The 23,932-nt window shown below is 48.4% G+C and overlaps 1 protein-coding gene across 1 annotated transcript in view; it reads right to left on the reverse strand.

Moving 5' to 3' along the window:
- Window positions 1–308: 308 nt before the first annotated feature.
- The window catches only part of LOC8051556 (protein PRRC2A-like), a 30,865-nt gene continuing 7,241 nt past the window's right edge, over window positions 309–23,932 (reverse strand). The window contains exons 3-6 of the mRNA XM_040206271.3: window positions 18,463–18,508; window positions 12,377–13,120; window positions 1,649–1,681; window positions 309–1,584 (exon numbers count right to left, since the gene is read on the reverse strand). Coding sequence (XP_040062205.1) covers window positions 1,493–1,584; window positions 1,649–1,681; window positions 12,377–13,120; window positions 18,463–18,508 — 915 coding nt within the window. The 3' untranslated portion in view covers window positions 309–1,492. The remainder of the gene's footprint in view (window positions 1,585–1,648; window positions 1,682–12,376; window positions 13,121–18,462; window positions 18,509–23,932) is intronic.

Genomic DNA, 23,932 nt, shown 5'->3' on the forward strand with positions numbered 1-23,932 from the left:
AAACTCCACACTGACTATGCTGCTCTGCATCGTCAAGACTGGTGTAGCTTTCGCAGTGCCGTGGACCCACAATGCCACAAGGGCACGTGGCTTCATCTAGTGCTTTACACGACAGAGGTGGCAGGGCCACACCCTCGTACAGATAGCTTGGACGGCGTCGCAACACCAGGGAAGCTACGCTAGCCTCGTCGACGTAGCGTAGAGCGGTTGCCGCCGAGCGTCGTGTCACAGACGCAAACCCCATTCTCTTTCCCGTCTCTGCCAACTTCCAACTCCCCGCCACGAGACCCCAAAAACGACACGAGGGAAAACTGTCGAAGCAACTTTTATTTCTCCATTGCACTCGCTCGATCCCTGTCTTTTATTTTTTGAGGGGCAGGAGGGGAGGCCCTCGCTCCCGACGAGTAGCTGAGCAAGTGTCCCTCAAGGTCCTCCGGCAGCCGGGACGCGGCACCGCGAGCGACGCCCCCACGGCTGCCGGGCCTCCCCCCGCTGCCCCAGAGGCCCCCATCTCGGACTAGTCGCGACTGCAACGTGCAGCCGGTTGTACAACCTCCGACGGCACTCGTGGACTGCTCGTCTTGCCCTCCCGCGCGCGGAGCCTCGGCGAAGCATTTGGTCGACGCGCGCCACCGCAAACGTGCCGTCGCTCCCTTCGCCGGACCCCTTTTGTGCGACGACAAAATGGGCGGAGAGGTTTGAGGGGAAACGTAAGGTAAGGGCGGCACCCGTCCGGCGATGTGGCTAGGCCCTTGTAACACTCACTGCTTGGAAGAGTGTTCGGTGGCTGTCTCGATCATACGCGTATATCTTTTTTTTTTTTTTTTTCATATATATATATATATATCTGACAATTAAAAAACCAGAAAAAGAAAAACTAGGCTCCTTCGTACCCTGACCTAGCTTTTGTTCCGTTCGGGGGCCACCTCTTCTCCCGACGCGCCCTTCCCAAAACCACCATAATTATAGTAACAACAATAATTATAATAAATTAATCGTAACATGTCTTCGACGAAACCTCTCTCCACGCAAATTGAATTGCAGGGGGAAGTTCATCACAATCTTCTCCGCAAAGAGAACAAATTAAAAAAAAAAAGTCTCGGTGAGGGCGACCAGGGCAGGTTGCGGCGGCCCACCTCCTTTGGCCGGAGCGGTCTTCGCAGAGGGCGTCCTCCCCGCGAGCGGTGGCTCCCGCCAGGGAGGGTGGTCCCACCGGGCAAGGTGGTCCCACCGGGGAGGGTGATCCCAGCCTTCTGAGAGGGCGGGGGCCGTCCCGGGGGTCCCACAACGGCAAAACAAAGGTCCCCCCGTCGCACCAGAGGTTCCCCCGCAAGGGGCACACTTCCTTCCTCCCGTCCCGCACAGACGGCGGCCAGCCGGGGTCGTCCGTCACCATTTCCTAAGCAGTCCGAAGGGCTCTTCCGAGGCACGTGGTCCGACGCACGCACTGCACCGGGGGTCCGCGGAGCACCCGCCCGCAGCCCCACGCACACTAGCTGTCCGGCCGGCCGGGTGCCGAGGCGTCCCGGTAGTAGCAGGCCGTCCCGGCTCCCCCGCAGTCGGGGCCGCTCCCTCCGTCCGGGTCTGGGGTGGGGCGGGCAAGCGCCCCGTCAGCACGGGGGCCGGCCAGGCCCGCCCGGGGACTCACCTCTTTTGTTGCTCTGGAAGGCCCGGTTCCATGCTGCGAGCAAAAGAGGGAGCCAAGCTCAGACTATTGCATAATGCGGTTAAGGAGAGGAAAAAGCTACAGTAGCAAAATATCTGATAAAACTTTGAACATGAAAATATGACCATGCATTTAGGATAGACAGTAAAATCACAGTCGGTGTAGAAGGCCGACATCAATGAGGAAGTTAAAAACACAGCTGTGTGGGATGAGCGGTTCATCACCTAGTAGTAAGGCAAGGTGTAGTGGAATCTGATGTTTATACACAAACTCAGCTCTGTTACGTCACGGCACAGTGGTGGTGTGTCGGGCGCACTTCCGGTCTGGGGTTGTGGGTGGAAGTCACCACGTGGGACGTGCATTCCTGTGTCTTTTCGGAAGAAACCAGACAAAAACCTGCCTTCTCGTCAAAACGCCGCGACTGGGGCTGTACCAAAAGAGTCAGAAGAGGTTTGAAGGTCAATTTTCATGCGTTTTCTGCCTGCTCGGTTTGTCCAAGAACGTAAATAGGGGCCGTGAAATAGGAAGAACAGATGCCGTCGGACCACGATTGCTTGGGCGAAAAGCACTTTGGATTGAATTCACGGATACTTGTAGTCAGATTTATTTGTTTTGTTCCAACATGAGCGCAGCAAATCCGTCAAGTCGCACAGACCACCTGCAGACTATGTTCAGTGCATTATCAAGTTCAAACGGCCACCTCATTGTTCGAGCTGTCATCTGCTCTCTCAAACATTTTTGCCTGCCGTCTGCTTGGTCAAACGACAGCGGCCCGTAGGCCAAACATTGACTCAGTAATTGCGATAAGAAGTAAGTGCAGACCTCAAAAGATGTTTAAGTTTGAAGGTTGGTTCAGGTAAGTAGGCTCAGTGTAAACAGTAGATATAAGGAGATGTTGGTAATTGTTCACCAGTGACCAGATGCCCGATTCACTCGGTCCGATTCTGCTTGCGATTTTCAGTATCAACATTGACATCTCGGCTACTGTTCAGGCGTTTGCAGCCCGGGCAACGTCATGACTGAAAATAGCGAGCAGGACCTGACCATGTCAATCAGGTTTTAGAGTCCATTCTGTGGCGTCCACACGGAACGAATCGGTGCGTGTTACATTATTCACGCCAAGTTTTGCGGTGTAACGAGCCTCGTTACTTTCGATGAGGCCGCTGAAGTATTCGGACATTGCCAGGAAGACGTAGAAGCAACAATTTCAACGCGAAAAAAGCACGGGGACTTATACCAACGCCAACAACATCCCATTTGAACGGTTTGCTTATGGGCGACGACGAGCTTCTTGCCCACACCCCCATCGCGCATGCGCGGCGCTAGTGGCGTCCACTAGGGGCGCTCCAGTTTGTTTGTAAACATGAGTTGGTGTGTAAACCAGTGAGAACTGTTTGTAATGGCGCTGATCATACATAGGGCATTCAATGAGTATGTGCACAATACTTGGAGGCAAGTGACAGTGTCCACATCCAGGGGCATCCTCCCCACTCAAGAGGTGCCTAGGTGTGAGACGGGCATGACCGATTCGTAACCTACAAAGTACAACCTCATAGAAGCGCTTCCAGTGTTGGGCACCATCCCACCCGCTCAGAGAAGGTTTGATTCCATGAAGCTTGTTGCCCGTTTCATTGTTCCACTGCAGCCGCCACTTTGCTTGGACGCAACCTTTCAAAGAGTTGCGGTGATCTTTGTATAGTATTTGGTGCACGTCGATTTCTCTACCATCAGCAGTGAAAGCTGCGCAAACAGCCAACTCATTTCCAGGAATGCCAACGTGGCTAGGAACCCAGCATAGGACTATGTCAAGATTTTTTTTTGCAGCCAAGATAATTTTGTTCTTTAACTCAGAAACCAGTGGGTTTGTTACACAGCTGATTGATGCGACTTCCTTCAGAGAACTCGGGGTCGGTGTTGATTACAGCATAAAGAAGCTTTTTTTTAAAGTTATGTAATCAACAGCCAGCAGCAAACCATAGAGCTCTGCTCTTAGTATAGTGGCTGTTGATTTATCTGATCTACCAATGGTACCACCATTGCACAGTCTACTAGTCTTTTTTTGTTTTGTTCCATCTGTATAAAAATTGGCGTAGTCCCAATACCGGGTTTGAAGCTAAAACAATGCCTGCTTTATGACTTCCTGTGGAACACCCCTTTTAATAGACGAGGTGGGTGTAAAGTCGCAACGTATGAGGCAATGGTTCCATGGGGCTTTATGTGGTGGGTACTATACTAGTGGAAGCTTTGCATCCACCCCAAAAGATTGTGCTGCATTACCATTCCTCGTAGAAAAAGGGAAGACTATGAAAGGGTTGTTTCCAAATGTGAGTTGGAACTTGACATTCTCAATACTATCTCCAATGGGGCGCGTGGCGACAGAGCGGGCTCGGACGCAGTACATAAAACCCAGGGAAAATTTCCTATAGTCCAGAGAGGGTAAATTCGCTTCTGCATAAAGGCTAAGCGCTGGAGAGGTGCAAAACGCACCAGCAGCTAATCGCAGTCCCTGATGATTAATGTGATCTAACATATTCAGGACTGATGTAAAGGCAGTTATAAACAATACTACCATAATCATGCTGATAAAAAATGACTGAGCGATAGATGCGCAAGAGGCAGAGTCGGTCACAGCCCCAGGATACATGTGACAAGACCTTAAGGCGAGATTTAAGACACTTTAGTTAGCTTGATTACGTGGGATGAAAGTCCACTTGGAATCAAACACAAGGCCCAGAAACTTGCGCTCATTTTTTACAACAATAGGAGTGCCGTACATGCTCAGGGATGGCTCCTGAAGAATTCCACGTCGACGAAAAAAAGACCCGAGCTATTTTTCCGGGGGCAAATTTAAAACCATTCGTAAAGGCCCATTTGATCAAGTTATTAACCGTAAGTTGGACACTATGTTCACAAATTGAGGAATTACAGGACGAATCGAGATTGTCAAGTGATGTGCATGCCAAAAGAGACGATTCCATGGAAGTTGCCCAGTAGGCTTTTTCAACCTTCCAACGAGGTGAGCGCGTTGAGACTGTCATGGGAAGATGGTTAAATTTTAAAGTGATAGGAAAGTGGTCACTTGCACGAGAATTCGGGATGACCTTCCACGAAAGCAGTGGGAATAATGATGGGTGACAAATAGATAGGTCAAGGAAGTAAAAGTTTAAGTTACTGAGCTAAAACATGTGAATTCATTTGTGTTTAGCAGGCACAATCCCGTAAAAAGCAGAAAACATTCGACAAGGGTCCCCCTAGAATCCCGTCTGTCAATACCCCTCAGGGGATTGTGTGCGTTAAAATCTCCTAAAAGTAAAAAAGGTGAAGGGAGTTGATTAACAAGGTCTTCTAGCTCCTCCCTATGTAACTGATAATTGGGAGGTACATACAAAGAACAGACTGTAATTATTCGATCTAACAAAATGTGTGTAGCCCCTGCCTCCAGTAAAGTCTGCAGGGGCCACCTCGTTACAAGGAACTGACGTTGCACAAATACCGCAACACCTCCAGCTGCGTGAGCTGCATGTGTACGGTCCCTGCGAAACACTTGGAAGTGTTTTAAAACATTAGTGTGGGTGGTCTTTAGAAGCGTTTCCTGTAAGCAACATGCAATGAGCCGGTGATCCTCTTAAGGATCGCTCACATCGCTGTAGTTAGGCAAGAGGCCTCTGCAGTTCCACTGAAGGAAGAACAACATTTATCTTCAATAAAGGAAAAGGGTCGATATTTGTGTCATACAAAATGCAGTTTATGTGTATTTTGGTGCCACAATCCGTGGGATAGCTTTCTTCTTTGCCTTGGGCTATCCTGCAGTCTCGCAGGAGGCCGAGGAGACAGACCCTGATCCAGAGAGAGGAAGGTCCTCATCAGAGAGTGGGATGCTCTCATCCATTTTCTCATCCAACAAGACCTTGGGTCCTTTGGGCGGCAGAGGTGGATCTGACCACCCTGCCTTTAAAGACCTGCCAGAGGCACGGGAAGGCAGCCCTCGACCTCGGCCAGAAGGGCCAGCTGGTGCCATTGACGGCAAGTATGGCTCCCTGGAGGGTGTAGTACCTTCCTTAGAGGACACAACAACCTTATTGGAACATGAAGGCGGTAGTTTGCCCACCGTCTTCGGACGTTTGCAACAGGACCCTTGTGGAGAAGACAGGTCTTCAGGTTCAGTCTGCATCTCCACAGATGCCATAGAAAGTGGGGATCCCCTTCGCACTGCCTGGGCATATGAACCGCTAGCCTTGAAGACAAGCTGTCCTCTAGCCTCTTGGTAGTTTAGATTGTACTTGACCTTAAATGCGACAACTTTCTCTTCCTTCCATTTCGGGCATGCGAGTGAAAATGCGGGGCATGGTCCACCACAGTTTACGCATTTATGGTCATTTTCACAGATGTCGGCGACGTGGCCAGTCGCACAACATTTTCCACAGGTTTCTCGGCCGCAGCAGTTTCGGGAACCATGTCCAAAACGCTGGCAATAGAAGCAGGATTTTGAACGAAAAAACTAACTCTGCAGTTTAGCATACCTGCCAACCTGTGGACTTTCAAGATCGTAAAACTCCCGCAGCCGCGCAGGGGGGGAGGGCTGTTTACGCAAAGTGATGTGCAGCTTAATGTCAGCCTTGCCACCGTGCGAAACGCTCACATCACACGTGCACGTGCTATAGAATCCAAACTTCTCTTCCTTTTTGGACGGCATGAAGCACGGGAATTCTGACGTGTAGGACTTCAGGAACACCTTAAAGAGCCCTGCAATCATATTTAAGCGTCTACCTTTTTTGCGGTTTCTACGTCTCTTGGGGTTGGGGCAAGCCAGCGGGCATGGAGAGAGTAACTAAATATCAGTGCGTCATATTTTAACCGGACGACGCAGAAACCTCCTCCACCGACGAGGGCGACCCACGGTACCGAAAGCGCGCAAAATGCGACGTCTTTGGTCCGGGGCTTGCCACTGGTCAAAGCTGCTAAGAGCTTTTTTTTAGTCGAGATACAATATATAAGTGTGGCGAACCGTTCCAATTATGTATGAAAGTAGTTTTTGTTCAGTATTTTAGATCAGAAAAGAAACAAATGCAGTTTAGAAAGTACGGAAACGAGAAATGACCTGTCGACATACCCGCCACCAAGCGGCGGAAAAAAACGGCGCATACTAGAAAAGGCTAGTGGGATGAGGCTACGACAAACGAGGAGTGTAGAAAGGTCCCGGATGTACGCGGCGGCGCTGTGGTCGTATGCCGGCTCAAGAATCCGACCGGTTTCGAGCGTTCCGAAGGCCTTCGGCACGGGCCCTGTTGGCGATTTGGCCATTTGGCGGTGCGTCAGCGCGAAGTGGCTCCCGTTCTGAACTGATCTTAACCCCGTGTTTGCTGTCGTTTGTGGCCAATGAAATGTTATGCCAAATTAGTGTTTAGTCGCGCTGCAAATGCAATACGAGCTGCCCTGGCCGCCCGCTTCATACAGCCTATCCAACACATGCTTTAGTGGCACCCTCTCGAGCCGTCGACAGGGAGTGCGGCAGCCGTGTGCGCTCGATGAGCTCACTCCTCCTCCTCCTCTAGTTCAAGGCCACTCAAGGCAAGACCTACGACGTCATGAAGGAAGTTATTTTTTGCTTGTTTTTGTAATTCTAATTTGCCTATAACTTTTCAAATAAAGCAAAATTTGAGAAAAGAAAAGTTGGATTAAGTTACTATGTTCAGTAAGCTCAGGTTCAGTGCAAATTAAAAACCAGTCAAAAAGTCATTGCAGGGCCCCTTTAAGGTACCTCGTTTGAGGTTTACAGTTCGCCACTGCGCCGCGAAGCCACCCCGACTAGGGGAATGCTACGATTACACATGCAACAAACACACACAGACGCCGCACTTCTCGCCTCGAAACCGGCCAAAACAGAGGCCCAACCACGTCTTAACACGCCAAACTAACGTACGCCGCCGAAAACACGAACAAAGGCTTTGGACTTTGGATTGGTTTCGGATCCGTGGCCACCGGATAGACGAATAGTAAAAACCACGGCGCTGCCGTGGACGGTCATTATCGCCCTCTTGTGACGGTGCAAAGTACCGCCAGCAATGGTTCTACAAAAGAAATGTAAAAAAAAAAAAGATTTTTACACAAGTTTTTTTTTTGTAAAATTTGAAGCAAGATTCGTAAATTTGTAAAATCAGTCCCAATTCATACATTTTACGAAAAACTCTGAAGAGTTGGCAGGTATGGTTTAGGTACCCTGCCTTCACAGTGGAAGGCAGAGAGTGGAGTTCAAAAGTCAGGACTAGGTGTCGGGTTAGTATCTCCCGTCCGTCTCATCGTAGAGTGATTCGCCACACGCCTCTAACAGCACTCCTGCGCAGACCTTCAAGAATTTACTTTTCAGTGCACTGAAGGAAGTCATCCTCAGAGATGACGCCACGGGCAGTATTCAGAGTGCAGTGTGGGGTTACAGAGACCTGGTGTTTGCCTAAGTTTGTCAACTTAAAGGGGCACTGATATTCCAAACATAGTATTTTTTTTTATTGCCTAAAACAATGCAAGTTGTAGTCATAGACAAACAAAAAAAAAAATACCGCAACGCAAAAAAATAAAATTGCTCTACGCACACCTTTTTATTTTTGCCGCTTCTCTCGCCTGCTCCTCACCTCCTCGCTTCTTTTGATTTGTGACGTCAAATATTACAAAAATTTAGAAGCTTTGCAGGCGACATTTCTATAACATGTAATAACGGAAATAGTAAAACATGTTTTTAACGCAGTTGCAAACGCACTGCTTTCTTTTTGAAATACCAAAAAAATTGAAAGACGTTCACAACACCGTGTAACGCCGAATTAGAGCGCAGCTCTAGAGGAGGAGGAGGGAAGGTTACTGAGGAAAGGGTATACCCCTCCTCTCTCCACCCCACCTCCTCATCCTCCCTGATACTCCTCCTTCCCTCCTCTTCCTCCTACTCGCCCTTCTCCTCCTTTCCTCCTTCACCTCCTCCTCCCCTCCTCCTCCTCCTCCTCCCCCTCCCCCAATGCATTGCATTATGGGACATTTCCCATAATGCATCGCGTGATTACGGCGACGGCGACACCGCTCAAACCGGAATAGGTGCCCAAGAGCTGCGCTCTAAGATCAGAGTCCGGTGTGATGTCGCCTTCTGGATTTTTATCCTTCTTCAGAAAACATGGCGGCGCCCGACGCATTAACAGAGGATGATCGGCGAGTCAGGGAATCGGACGAAGTGTTCTTCTTTAGGTGCCCGACGACCTCTCGGACTTCGAAAAGGAAATCGTCAAACGGTCAAAACCACTGGGTTTGGTGTCTGTGTATTGTAGTTTTAGTTGTGACTCCGCCGGGGCAGCCTTTCACGCAGAACCGGTGAGACGTCGAGTGTCGTCTGCTCGCAGCGATAGGCGGCACGGCACGCATAAAGGGAACCGTTTGTTCTTGGTACACCCGACGGCAACGGCGGTTCGGAGCGGAGGCGTGAAAGAAACTCGACTCACAGGACAGCTCAATATTTGACGTAACTGCACTAGCGCGGATCGTGCAGGAACTTGGAATTCGGCATTTGGAAATTGCTTCTTTACTTCACAAATACTGAATTCCCAAGTTTCGAATTTTAAAGGTAATGTCCAGGCATCGTTTTCAATCATTTCGGATTAAAAAAAAATGATTTCGACATGTCAGTGTTTCTTTTAAGTAATGCTGTGCTTTGAGCTTTATTTTCTGCCTCAACAAGGAAGACCCAAGCAAGCTTTCTTGGCTCGTAATTCATTTCAATCGCCTGCTCTAGGATCTCAGAGACAAGGAAAGGTGAAATCTTTAACAAAGGTGTCGGTTGCAGCATGGACTATAAGAAAACTAGAAACGGTTTCGGGTTCTTTGGCTTTTGCAAAAGTAGGGGGGGAGCAGGGCAAGCCCTTTTTGGGCTGTCGCTCTGCTCGGGGATCAAAAGAGAGGGACGCCATAAAAAGGCAAGAATTCGGCAGCTGCAGTGCACCGCCGCCATGGAGCCCATCATGGGGATAGCCAACGTATCATAACAAAAGGGGCTTTGCTGAGTACGTTGGGCTGTCAGTGCTGCCCAGGCACTATACCTGAGTGCTGTTCTCAGTGATGTAAGGGCCATTTGACCTTTTGGAGCAGGCCTTGTAGCAGGCAAAATCTTGTTTTGGAGCAGGTAGTCGCCCTTTTGGAGCAGGGTCCGGCATATGTTGGCATATTACTTGAAAATGAAATAATGCTGCATCGCTATATAAAGCCCATCACTACTATTGGAACACAGCGCCAGTTGCATTTTTTAAGACAGGATATATAAAATTCAACAAAGTAAAAACAAAAAAAAAACATTTTTTTTAAATAAAGTTTATCAGCTCGTCAGATAAAAAAATACAATTAAATATGTCACACTGAGTTCTGATGGTACAGGATATTTAGTTTTATCAGCCTGCACTTCTTTTAAGGTATCTGCAGCAGCATCTCACGACCGTCACTGTTGTGGAATGTTTTAGTTCAGATTAGAGTTGTCTATTGGGCAGCAGCGTCAAATATTGCGGTATCCGATATTCACTTCAAAAATTCCGATTCATTTTCAATGTGTTGGCGAAGTCACGATCGGATCATGGCGCGTTAACCCGTTGAGTGCGCTCCTTGGCATGCACCGACACGCTGCAGAGAAGCGACACCCGCGGAGCAGACACCGCAGTCGCGCGAGTCGCGCAGTGCTTTGTGCTCCGAAAAGGAGCACAAAGCACTTCGTTTCAGCTTCGGTGCGAGCGCAGCCGAAGCTACAAGCACGCGCATGGAGCCCGTAACGGTGCCCACACTGCACGAGCCCACGCGCGAGTCAGGAATGCACAGAGCATTGGGCTCGTGCTAGCTTTGACTTCGCTGGTAGCTAGCGCACGGGAACTGGGCGGGCCAACATCAAAAACATCCACAAGCTCGGCCTTTTTTTTTTTCTAAATAGGCTGCTTAGTGGAATGGTTCTTCGCTTAGCCTCTGCGGCTTTGGTCTCGGACGTTGCTAACGTTGTTCCTTTCAATGATGATGATGATAATGCGCCCTCGCAGTTTGTTTGCGTAACAGTTGCGGCGCGGAAAATACCGCGGTACCGCCACGCGCTCTGACAGGACTTCATTTTTTTATTTTTTATTGCCACATCTCATCTCGGCGCAGGCATGGCGCAATTCTTCGGTCAAATGACAATTTCGCACTACATGTAGCAAAGTTGCGTCCTTGGCGCAATTTGGCGCAACACTTCCATCACTGTGTTCTAGAAAAGGGTTTCTATCACCAGCCAAGGTTAGCCCTTGCCTCCAAAGAGGAGGGAAGATGAAGGTAAAGAGAAGAAGAGGCGACTAGGCCCAATCATCCTGGCAAAGCGAGGGCCGAGGTAGTGCATTGCCTCAGCCGTGGGGCCCCGAAGGGTCGAACCATCCCCAAGCTCAGCTCAACCACCAGGATCCCCTTTTCCCCAGACACGGGAAAGTCACGGCCAAACGTGGACAGGCGAACCCACACGGCTCGGGGTTCGTGGCAACGCCACTTGCCAAACACCTGCTTTTACAGGTGCCCCTTGCGAGGTTTGTCAGCATCAACTGCACGGCAGATTTGATTCCCAAACACATACTAACTAGCTATGGCATGTAGAAATACCATGCAAGACAACAATATGCTGAATGATGAAGGACACTGTGAATTGCTGCGAATAGTTATTTTTGGTACGAGCCAAAGGTAAACTAAATAGTATATCCCAGGATAGTATGTTAGATTAGAATGCTGAGCACCTAAGCTGATGTTTCACTGAAGTGCTAAAAGATTGTAATAAAACTGCAATTATTAATTCAAATAAAAGCAAAGCCTTCGTCATTTGATTATTAACACCAATTACAATTTATACGCAGGACTTCATGATGACAAAAATCAGCATGGGAACGATAAATGAACCTTAAAAACTGTTCAATGAAATCTAAGATTGTCTGTTTATGGTGATAACTCAATCTACAGGCTCTAAAGCATCCTAAAAAACTGGAAATTAAATATTGTGACACACCTCTCTCTGCGCATTGGATCAGACACCAGAGGGTGCCGTTGGACTGCGTTTTCAAACGAAGATTGCAGTATTATGTGTCCTACATCCAAAGATTTGAAATTTTTGTCAAAATATTGCCTAAAAAGAGCAATAATAGTATCATACAAAATCTCCATGCAATTAACTATTTTCATTAGTCAAATTTCATGTAGGTGGTGGAGACTTGAGGATGGAGATACAGAGATCAAATGAAGCAGCACGTCATTTAAGGCAATATCCTAAAGTTCAGAAAATTTGAAGAAGCCCACTACAATGACAGGGCCGTTTTGGCTCAATGTTGGCACAAATTCACCGCACCTGTCGAAGTGTTGCGGGGTAAGCACTTCGGCACAGTTTGGCGCGGCAACCACGTCGCTGAAATCCCAACCACTGGGAAACGTCGTTTAGGAAAAAACTCGACCGTCAATCCTGGAGCGAGTGTGCATTTGGGCCACCCAGTTCGTTCTAGTCTTCAAACAACCCGGTGAGGACTCGGTTTTACTCAGTCGAACGGGCACTTTCGTAGAAGAGGCGTTTTCCGTCAACATCGAAGATTTCATTGCAGAAAGGTACAACCGCATTGCCACTCGCAAACTAGAGCTCATCACTTGGCCAATCATCAGGCCTTACTCGCGGAAAAGGGGAAAGAAAAGCTGGGTGCTCACCGGAGCCGAGGAAGTGCACCACGTCCGCGTAGTTGAAGCTGCCCAGGGGGTCGGGAGGACGGGGCCCGTCCAGCGTCATGCGCACCAGCTGCTCGTTCACGTCGAAGCCGAAGGTGATCTGGCCCAAGGGCCCGCAGGGGGGAAGGGACGCTCCGCCCAGCAGCACCACGGGGGGTGGCGGGAGGGCCGGGGGGGGCGTCCGGCAGCCACCGCGGGGCATCCGGGCCACGTCCGCGTACGAGGTGGGGGGGGTGGGTCGGGGGGACGGCTGGGTCCCCCCTCCGCTGTCCGACGGGGACGAGGGCTCGGAGGGGGGCGTGACAGGGGCCGGGCACGGGGGCCTGCGGGGGAGGGCCTCCTTGCCCCGGCGCCGCTGCTTCTTGGTGACCAGTCGGAACTCCTCCTGCACCTGATCCACGTCCGAGTAGGAGGACACGTCGGGCCGGCCGGGGCCCTCCTCCGGCTCCGCCCCCTGGTCCGAGTAGAAGCTGGGCGAGAAGGGCCTCTCCCGCTCTCGGGGTGGGTGCCGAGCCCTGCGGGGTGCCGCCTTCAGCTTGCGATCCAGGCCGTTGGGGCCCTTGCCGGCCTTGTCCTCCGAGCAGATGAAGGCCACCAGGGCGTCAATGGCGTCGTCCCCCCGGTTGCCCTCGATGTGCCGGGCCAGTCGCACCGTCTCCTCCGCGTGGTTGCGCCCCTTCTTGCCCTTGCCCGGCCGGCCGCCCACCCGCGACCCCGTCGCTTCGCCTGCAAGCCCCACCATGCTCAGCCCCCGGTACGCCCAAGGCGTGCCGTATTTGGCGCTTGCCACCCTTGTCGAGCCCCGACCCAAAGGTGACGTGTGCGCCGTCGACGAAATTAGAGACGGCCCTCCGAGCTACTAGTCAAGCTCGACTTCCTCTAGCCGTGGCATTTTCGAAATTTGATGTAGCGGGGGCGTCGAACGTTTAACCGACGCCCGGCGGAGCCTAAAGGAGCACTCTACGAATAGTCCGCAAGCATTAGCACCTTGTTTGGTACGGCTGCACGAGGCTTCGGGCCTTTTGTTAAGATCTGCCAAGTCTGCTTGCTGCCTTTTCCAATTTAAGCGGTATTCGCGAGAGGGAGAAATGCCTGGCATCTCTCCCCGGTGCACGCACCGTGCGACGAAAACATTGGGCTTTTCCACCACAACGTCGGCCCGGCGGCGGGGAGGGAGGGATCCTCGGCGGTACAAACAAAGCCGGTTCGGCGGCAGATCGGTTTGTTTTGAACGATAGTTTGTCGTTAAACGCTTAGGTGTCAAATGTAGACCTCCGAATTCGTCTGCGGTGGTATATGGAAAGCATGGAAACCGCTTAACTCTTTCCTGGTCTCACCCACAGGCTGTCGATCACTGGTAATCGATGGTTTCCAAGAGCAGTCACGAAATTAAATTTAGAGCGGAGAATAGCCGAAGAACTGTAGTTTCGGTTCGAACGTAGGTTAGAGCTCTATCGCAAGCTGGTGGGCCATCAAAAATAGTCCTGGGAAAGGTAGTTGCACTCGTCTAACATGGCTAACTGCTTGCATCGGGCTTCGTAACAAAGATGGCATCATTTACGTAATTCAACTCTATTGCATCATATTTTTTAGACTTCAAGAACCCTGGGGAAAGTTTAAATGATCTTATAGATGTCGCATAACAGGTGGTTGTCGGTATAAGCATCCCTATAACTTCCAATGCTGTCCTGAGCTGGCGTGCACATGTTATGTTCCCTACAAGGACAAAAATGCTAGATATGGGGAACTGAAATCGAGGCTATGACTAAACCAAGGTAGAACACAGAGAAAGCATTCTGCTGGGGATGTCAGGTGTACTATCTGTGTTTCACCAATATAAGCATTCCTTCGCGGAAAAGCACACGTGTTACGGAGGCCAACACTCCGACAAACTAAAAATAGACAACGTTAGTTAGAGTACACTAACTTTCAGAAGTAATAGTCGTCGGTGTGGGGCACGTTTTGTATATTTTCAATTTTTCTTTTATACTACCCAAAAAAAAAAATGGATGTTTGAACCCCTTGTCTGATTTTTGGCAGAAATGTTGAGAACATTTCTGCCAAATTTTGTTAACCTGGGTGAAGTGCAAAAAAAATTGCAATTGTTCAAAGATGTGACTGTGCAGGGAAACTTTCGTTTTGAAATTACTCATAAATTGGTTGTTTTCAAGTGTTATATTGCTTTAGGACAGTTCAAAGCAGATAGCTATAGAGCTATATTTTTTTTTATTATACCGTCTTTCATGACAGAACAGTCACATAAACACAAATACTGTTTTTTTAGATTTCCATCCTTCGTCCAAAATTGTAGTTCTTGAGCATAAAAAATGACAAAAATAAAAAATACAATCACACAGCTATCTTCCCCTTAAAATTTCACCCCAGAAAAACTCATAAAAATGATTCGTAACAACAAAACAATAGTTTTCTTGAAGTGAAATTTATGCCAAAAGTGGAATGGAGAAAAATGCATTCAAAGTGCTCCAACCTCTACCTTTTCTTCAGCATCAGTGGACCGAAACTAATTTATAAAAAATTAACTATGCAGTGTCAACTAATGAAACTTTCTGGGAATACTCTAAATGTTGGTGGATGTATGACATTTTTCAAAATCAACCTTTTTAGCAGAAATTGTTTTTTCTGGGTAGTGTCTCCCCTTAACATGACATAGCTGTAGAAGTTTCGGCGTTTATAAGCCTTCCGCACGTATACGGTATTTTCAAGAATGACATTTTAGATCTTTTACCCACATTACACTAACCAGTTTCCTCAGACAAAACAACTAATTGGCCAAATTTTGACAAGTCATATTTGCTACGTATGCAAATTAGTTAGGAAAATTGCTACTTTTCCCATGGCCAGGAAAGAGTTAACTGATCTGCAAGCTCCGACATCCTTTCCCCCTGCACCTGGTTGGCGTGAAAAACAAAGCCAAGAAGGAAATTGTGTCTGCCGCCAACATCAAGCCCGTCCCTCTGCAGATTTCTTTTTCGTATGAATGCCGCTTAAGGAGAATATTGACCCATTTCTCTTTTTGAACTAATGATGCGGCTGCCTTTAGCGTCACCTAAAAAGTCTGTGCCTCAAATATTACGATGCGGTTCCCCCTATATCCTTTTTAGAAGGACTAACAAAGTTCAAGATTTAGGAAGGAAATATGCTAAATTTGGCATGCAACGTCTCACATCAACTATATCAGAAACATCGCCAATATTCAAAAGTTTTATTTTTATTGTTATTATTTTTTTTTAGTGGGCGAGGCCCACAGATAGTGCCAGGAATGCTCAGCGCCCTAGACAGTGCCGCAAACGTGCCACGCCAGCCGTCCACTACAGGTTAATTCCGCTGCCACGGTGGACTTCTCCTCTGCCCCGTTTCGCTCGCAACTTCCGAATACGTCTTAACGCCGAGTGAGCAGTTCGCTGCATGCGTAGTAGGATATGTGCGCTGCACCCCTCCGCGCAGTGCGTCGCCAGACTGTCTGTACTGCCTACCGTTTCCCAAAGCAAAACCTCCGTTATACGGAGGTTTTGCTTTGGGAAACGGTGCAAATAAAAGGGGAAAAGAAAAAAACTTTCGGGGGTTGGCTTTTTTGTATATATAGTTTTTTTTTTTTTTTTTTAGTAGTGCTGTGGTGCCGGCGTGGTGTGGATGCCTCTTGCTCAATGTTAAAAAAACTAAAAAGAAATACTGGGAACAAACCAAAACAAACATTAGAGCCGCAGGCGCCGGCCCGCTCGGCTCGTAGCGAGGAGGCCCCTCGATGAGGGGACGCGAGACCGTGATTGTGAGTGGCTGGCCGTGAGTGTGAGCTCCTCATGAGTGTGAGTAGCCGTGATGGGGTTGTGAGTGGGGCTTCCTCATCATGAGTGTGAGTAGCCGTGAAGGCGGCGACTCCGAGGGGCCGTGATGTGAGTGGCTGGCCGTGAGTGTGGTCTCCTCATGAGTGTGGGTAGCCGTGATGGGGTCATGAGTGGGACCTCCTCTTCATGAGTGTAAGTAGCCGTGATCGGGGCGACTCTGAGGGGCCGTGATGTGAGTGGCTGGCCGTGAGTGTGAGCTCCTCATGAGTGTGAGTAGCCGTGATGCGGCCGTGAGTGGGGCCTCCTCTTCATGAGTGTGAGTAGCTGTGAAGGGGGCGACTCTGAGGGGCCGTGATGTGAGTGACTGGCTGTGAGTGGGACCTCCTCGTGATTGTGAGTAACCATGATGGGGGCGAGTTTGCGGGTGCGTGATGTGATTGGCTATGAGTCTTTGGCACAGTTGAACTCTGTGATGTGAAGGGCTGTGACTTTTGAATGGTGGTGTACTTTGTGATGTGATTCCGAATGACTTTGATGGGCTGCCAATTTCGGTGATGTGATGGTGAGTGAGTGGGTCCTAAAATGCCGACCTATGCAGTACACACATGCGGTTGAGCTCCTCCTCGCCCTCTAGTCACATGACCTCCCCGTTAACCAATCAGCGTCAAGTTCGTCACTCCTCCTTTCCCACCCGCCAACCAATCAGCATCGAGCTCCTCACTTCTCTCCCACCTGCCAACCAATCAGCTTTCTAACTCCTCACTCCTCCTCTCCCATCCCCCAACCAAGCAGTGTCAAGCTTCGCGGCCACACCTTTATCTGGGCTTCACGGAATGCTGAACACCTAGCCAAGTAATGTTTTGTGTGCGACGGAGTTGGAGGACTCATCAAGTACCAAGCAACGTTTCACAACCTGGGGGGGCTCCCAGGAAACGCCAATCAGGAAGATAATGATGAACACTCTTTCCCAAGAAAATACAAACGACCACACAAAGTGTGCTGCGACTGACAGCGGGTAGCTGCTGCATTGTAGAAAGGCGTGCTAAAGGAGACTTTCCTTCAGCCAGTGTGCTGTAGAATGTTTGCAGTGGGTTCTTTCCTTTCAGCGGAATCGAGGTAGGAGCAGTGTGTGAGGAGGCGTCTGCTCCTGTGGAACGATTGCACGAGATGTTGCACGAGTTGGAGAAGGACACAGAGACATGCTTTTTCTTGGGCTGAAACACTTTTTTCCGAACAAAGGGGTGCCCGCAATCGCGCCTGTGGTGGAAGAAGCGAAAGTATGCATGCGAGCTGTTTCGTAAAGGTGCGGAGAGTACACGAGAACGGAACCTGAAAGGCAGCAGGGGGGAGGAGAGGGAGCGTGTCCGCACAGCACGACCGCGTGGGTATTTTGCAACGGCAACTTTCGACTAGTTAACACCTGTCCATTTTGACACTCGAGAAGGCAAAGCAGTTTTTCGTGTCGTGTGATTACTTAATGTCCAATTTATTATTATGTGTACACTATTTAACAGTATTCCTTGCATCACTCGGGTAACAAAAAAAAATTGTGCTCTTTTCACAAAATAAGAAGTCGCAGTCACTTTGTTGCACAATAGCGACAGCCCGTGCCGAGCCTCTGAAAAGGGCTTTGGTAGAGGAGCTGCATCTATAACACCACCAATATGATGCAACATGTTTTTAATGAAAATATGAACTCCCAAAGAAGAATAGAATGACTGGACAGTTTAAAAAAATTAAGAACGAGATTGTTTTTTTTAAAATTATCATCAGTTCTTTTAGCTTGGTGCTTTTCTCGTGTTTGCTTGTCAATATCTATACAACCTGTTCATGAATAAATTGCATTTTTTCGTCAATTTACTTATATTTACGAGTAGAGTGTTGCATCAAAATATTATGTTTGCGACTCAATTATTTAAAATACAGGTACCGAGTGCGTGAAACAATTATGAAACTCACTCGGAAAGAAGTTCACTCATCTATCACCAAAGGTGACCACTCCGGATGCACAAATACATGAGACTTTCCACCTGTTCGTGATCCAAGATATTTTTGCATCAAATAATTTTTTTTTTTGAGAGTGAAAATATTGGTTTTTGTTTATTTCGGGCACTTGAAAACAACATATAAACTTATGAATCAAATTAAAAAGGTCGACCAGCCACCTTCCATTTGATCTTACCCGAAATCACCCGAGGGTCAAGTAGAAGACGACAAGACGGCCGAGCGACGTCTGCCCCGCAACCAAAAGAGGATTTCACTTACTCTCAAGCAGGAACGTCTTGGTCTCCAGGAGCTCCACAGCAGTCGGCTGCAGAGGCAGAAGGCACAGTCTATCAGCAAGGAGCGCACTTGGGCTTCCTCACAACAAAAGTCACCCAGAACCCCGCGAGTCGGACATCCGCTCCGGACATCCCCTTTCCCCGACCGAAGGGGGCACCGGGCCGGGGGCACATCAGGGGCGCTCTACGAGGAGCCCCCTGGGCAGACCCCTTATCAGAAACCCCGTTGCAATGGGGGAACCAGTTGGACCCCGGGGCGGAGCGGCGCGGCGCCGATCGAGAAGCTGTCTGCCACACCACATGTGGAGAGCGGGCTGCAAGAGGCGTCTTGCACAGTTTTTTGGTACAAGTGCCTCATAGCTATTCCTTTTTTAGCGCACCAACTGGCCCGACAAGCCAGATCTCGTCGGTTCGACGCTGCAGTCGAATACTGCCGGAGTGAAGGCCGCTTCGACAAAATTAATGCAACCGAGCATTTTTAATTTCCCGTCGTTTGTTCATAAAAAATCTCGTAAAAAAAAATAAAATGATGGGGGGATCGGCGGTTGAGTAGGCTAGCGCACGCCAGCTCGGAGCATGTGCAACGAAAGCTCGCACCGCGGCCCTGTTCGTTCCGACCTGGACGAGCATCGTACCGACGAGCGGTCGGGTGTCACTACTGCGTGGCGCACGTCAAAGACCCCTGGCTAGCAGTTGTACTGCACCGGCTAAATTGCTCATCCACGGCTGAAAGACAAGTCGCCTATTGAGGTAGACTAAGTTCAGGCTGTATAAGCACAAACGCAGCATTATTATTATTATTATTATTAGTGTCAAAAAGTTATCTTTGCACAAAACATATTTTCGAACGCTGCTTAACTTCAAAGTTTTCGTAAAGAAAAGCTCCGACTTACTAACTAAAGGACTATAAAATTATTTTTGACATTGGTGGCTCGCAATCTCGCCAAAAAGGCCACGAAGAGCAGAAGTTCTGAGCAACCCTGGAGGTGGAAACCTCCTTTGGTGGCAATGAGCATGTAGTGGAGCACTCCGCGAGACCTCCAAAGTTTCACTCCCTACAAAGGCGGGAAACGAAAGAATTTTCATTTTTCATTTGTGTCAGGTTTGGGTTCGAGTGAAGTCCTTGCGAGCCGTTATTGCAGCATGTGGTCGTAGACCGGTACTAGTTGGTACCACCAGTGTGTGATTTTGCACAACGATATGCCAGAGTTTTCAACAGAGGCAGATAGTTGGCAATGCAGTACCAGTATGACGCTGACGTGCAACAAATATTTTTTTCTCTCTAAGAGAAAATACATTATCGCCGAGGCAGCGAGTTCAAAAATAAAAGGCAGATATCGCAAGCACTTTCGGCACGTCCTTGTCGGCACTGACACCGACAGGGGTGCGATTATTTGCAAAGAGATGAATGACAAACAAATCATTAAAAATATTTACGATGGCTCAACTGATGAATACAACGATGCTCGAGACTCTATACTCCAGTGTTCACGTTCCAAGAAAGAGAGGCTTTCTAAACTGTGGGGACTTTTGCAAATGCGCACAACGACTACACAACTGGGAGAATTGCACCATGTCGCGCTTTTTTCAGAAAAGTGTAAGCAGTCCAAGCTGACCAATTTCTGGAATTAAAGCTCATTCATGCGCCAACACAAGTACCTTAAAATCTGGTATGAACACCCTATCGCCCATTCCGTTTTTCTGACTGAATTCCCACGGGCTAAAAATTCCAAAATTCGCCCACGCACCAACTTGTCAACGCGATTTCCGACAAAACCAAATCAACTGCGTGATCTACGGCATCGGTACGTGTGACGAGCGAATTTGTTGCAGGTTTTTGCACGTTTGTTGCGCCATGGAACCAGAGTTTGCTGCGTCTGCGATGTGCGGGTCATATTAGCTCCCTTGACATGCGAGTTCGTAGCGAATAGAGACCTGCGCGAACTCGGACACACCCGAAAGCCCAAAACCAGGACATTGGCCGAGCTCGGGCCGATGTCCTGGCTCGCAACAGGTTCGGGCTCATTTATTGTCAACTGCATCGGGCCCGGGTCGGGCCGGGATAAATGTCTCGGAAACTGAACACCCCATCATGCTACCATAAAGTCCCATACAATGCCCATTCCGTTTTCTGGGCTGAACATCCATAACATAAAAATTGAGAAACATTGGACAACCCCTGATTCCAGCCAGGTATTGATCACGCAATGCCCGACGGAAATCTCATTAACCGCGCAATCTGCGGTGTGGGTACGTGTGACAAGCGTGTTCGCCCCGGGTTCTCGCACGTTTATCGCACCTGGACTCATCAATCTGCTGCATTCGCAATCTGCGGCAGCTCTTCCCGTGAAATGCAAGTTCGAAATTCGCTCCGGTATCGTATTTTTGCCCGCTATTTGCGGGTGTGATATTAGTTACCGTGATACACAAGTTTGTAGTGGTGTCCAGTGTTATTGCACCGTGAAACACAAATCTGCTTCATCTGCAATCAACATCTGTTTCCGTGCAGGTTTCTGCGCTTTTTTACGTAGCAGGCTCCAGCACTTTTGTCCGCAATCTGCACTCGCGATATTGGTTCCCGTGACGCCCGCGTTTGTGACAGTTTCTCTAGTGTTGATCGCACTGTGAAGCGCAAATGTGCTGCATACGCATTAACTGTCCCTGTGACGAGAGTCCCTAACAAATTCTCGCATACTTATCGCACCGCAGAAAGCAAACTTGCTGTGTATGCGACCTGTGGTATTAGGCCCCGTTTCACAGCCGACGACATGGGGGAGTGGCAGGGGTAGCTCGACAGGCACGTAAATTTCGCTCATTCCCGCGTCGTTTTGCCACGACTCTCGATCGACCCCTCATTTTAACAAACAATTCGAAATTTTAAAAAACGTTCAGTATTTTAATAAATATTTTGATTTACCAGTTTCTTAATTAATGCACTAGATCCTTGTGGCCGTGGAAGACCGCATGAAATAAAATGCCGCTCGAGAATTAATTCTCATTTTCATCCAAAGGGCCCCTCTGGTCGTCTTTTTTTTTTTTTTTAGGCCTTTTCGAATTGAGTGTTCTCGCCTCGGTCACCCGAAAGCAGTCTTGGGTAGTAACACGTTACCGTAGCTACTTTTTTTCGTTACTTATTCGGTAACTTGTAACTGTAACGAGTTACTTTTTAAGAATGTAACTTGTAACTGTAGTCCTATTACTTTTTGTGAGGTAACAATGAAAGTAACTTTACTTTTGTCATTACTTTTCAGTTCTTTGTGAAAAATATATCATTGAACGAAAATAATCTAGCTATTTCTTGGACTTTCCAAATTGTCTGTTCCGACATTTCGTGTGTCAGTTGGCCTAGCACAAACTTGAGAATACGTTCTTTCTCGCGAGTCACTATTCGAATATAGCCAAGTGTAGATTTGATGAAAAAAAAGAAGAATGTAGTTATCTTTATGCACTTGCTTGTACCTTTTGACTGAACACTTACATCTTAGTATATTAAGCACTATCTCTGTTGCGGTTTTTCTTTTTTCTGCGCACGCTTTTCAATCGGGTGAATCAACCGTGAAACAACAATACACGTGGAGGGAACTTCGTATGTTTTGTATTTTGATTAGCACCACTTCTCCGCACTGCGCATGTCTCGTATCTTGATTTGCGCCACTACTCCGGCATGGTTTCAACGGTGGAGGCAAAATTTACTGCTGTTTGCGCAGGGCTTGCTTCTGGTTTGCTGGGTACAAACTGAGATATATCAAAGGAGTCCATGAACCCAGCGCAACCGTCAACGAGCCAGCAATGTGCTAGTGCTACCAAGGATGGGGATGTTGATGAGAACAAAGAACTAGCATGGCCGGCGTACAGAGAGTATTTTTCTATGGTGAAGGGGGTTGCCAACAATTTGACCACAGTAGGCAAACTTTGCAACAAGGAGCACTCCGACAACAAGTCTTCGTGTTCAAATCTGAGAAAACGCATCCAGTTGAACTTTGGTCTTTATTCTTTTTATAATATTGACTAATTTTCCAGCTAAATTATTAAGTTTGAATTTACCACTATGGTGGAAGCCCGACTGATTCGTGTCTATATTTATTTATTTCAAACACTAGTTTTTCCTTAATTTTTGAGTTATAGAAAGGTAACTGAAAAGTAACGTCGTTACTTCTTAAAAGTAACTGTAACTGTAATGAGTTACTCTTTTGTTGCGGTAACTGTAAAGGTAACTTCGCTACTTGTTCAAAGTAACTGTAACTGTAACAAATTACTTTTTAAAAGTAACTTACTCACAACTGCCCGAAAGTCACGTCGACCAGGTTCTACCGCACGACGGTCGGCGAGACTGTTATGAGCCAGCACAAAAACTATGCCGAACAAGGGCATCTTTTGTCTCTTGGCACAACCGTGTGAATACATACGAGGACAAACGACGAAAAGAGACCAAACTGAACTCCCACCAACAAACCGAAATTTTCGACCAACCGAAAGTTTCTCCACAAAATAGCACACACAACACCCCCACTGCTAACAGGTGCACACGTCCACGAAAACTTGTAGTCGGCACTCGGTCCCGTCTTGTATCTTCCTCCGTCCACGTTTCCAACTGCGCCGTGCCCACCGAGAGCCCAACTCTCCATCTGCTTACCGTAAATTTCTGACAGAAAGCCCACCCCCCGAGAGATCACCCATTCCGTTTTTATGGCTAAATACCTGTAACATAAAATTTCTAAAGTATAGCCAACCCCCCACTCCCATTGGACGTCACGCGATGTCCAAATGGATTTGCATCCGCTGCGCGATCTGCTGTACCAGTACGTCTGATAAGCAAGTTCATAGCAGGTTCCCGTGTTTTCGACCGCGATATCAGCTCCCGTAACATAATCGAGTTGTTCCTGTGTGTATATTGCATCATGAAATGTAAATCTGCCGTGTCCACAACCTGCGGTATCCGTTCCCGTGACATAAGTTTGTAGCACATTTCCGCGTTTCTGTCTGCGACCTGCGTGCGCGATATTGATTCCCATAACACGTGAGTTGGTCCCGCGTGTATATTGCATCGTGAATTATGATTCTGCTGCGTCCGCGATTTGCGGTGTTCGTCCCCATCAGATGAGAGTCCTCGGCAGGTTTCCGTGGGTCCTTCGCACGGTAGAACGCGAATCTGCTGCGTCCACAACCTGCGGTATCTTTTCCCGTGACACAGGAGTTCGTAGCGAGTTCCCGTGTGCTTGTCGCATTGTGAAACGCAAATTAGCGGTGTCCGCGATCTGGAATATCAGTTGCCACATCATGTGGTTCGCAGCAGGCGCCCGGTATAATTAATTTTTGATCAAGGTTTGCTGTGGCATCCCCAAAAACAGCCCACCCGATGTTTTACACCATTTGTTTGTTAATTTTGGGTTGGCGTTCTTTCGGAACTTTACGGTAACTCTCACCTTACTAACATCCCCCCCCCCCACCCCCCC

This window comes from Ixodes scapularis, unplaced genomic scaffold, assembly GCF_016920785.2.
Source record: "Ixodes scapularis isolate PalLabHiFi unplaced genomic scaffold, ASM1692078v2 PGA_scaffold1__304_contigs__length_218370807, whole genome shotgun sequence".
NCBI classification, from domain to species: domain Eukaryota; kingdom Metazoa; phylum Arthropoda; class Arachnida; order Ixodida; family Ixodidae; genus Ixodes; species Ixodes scapularis.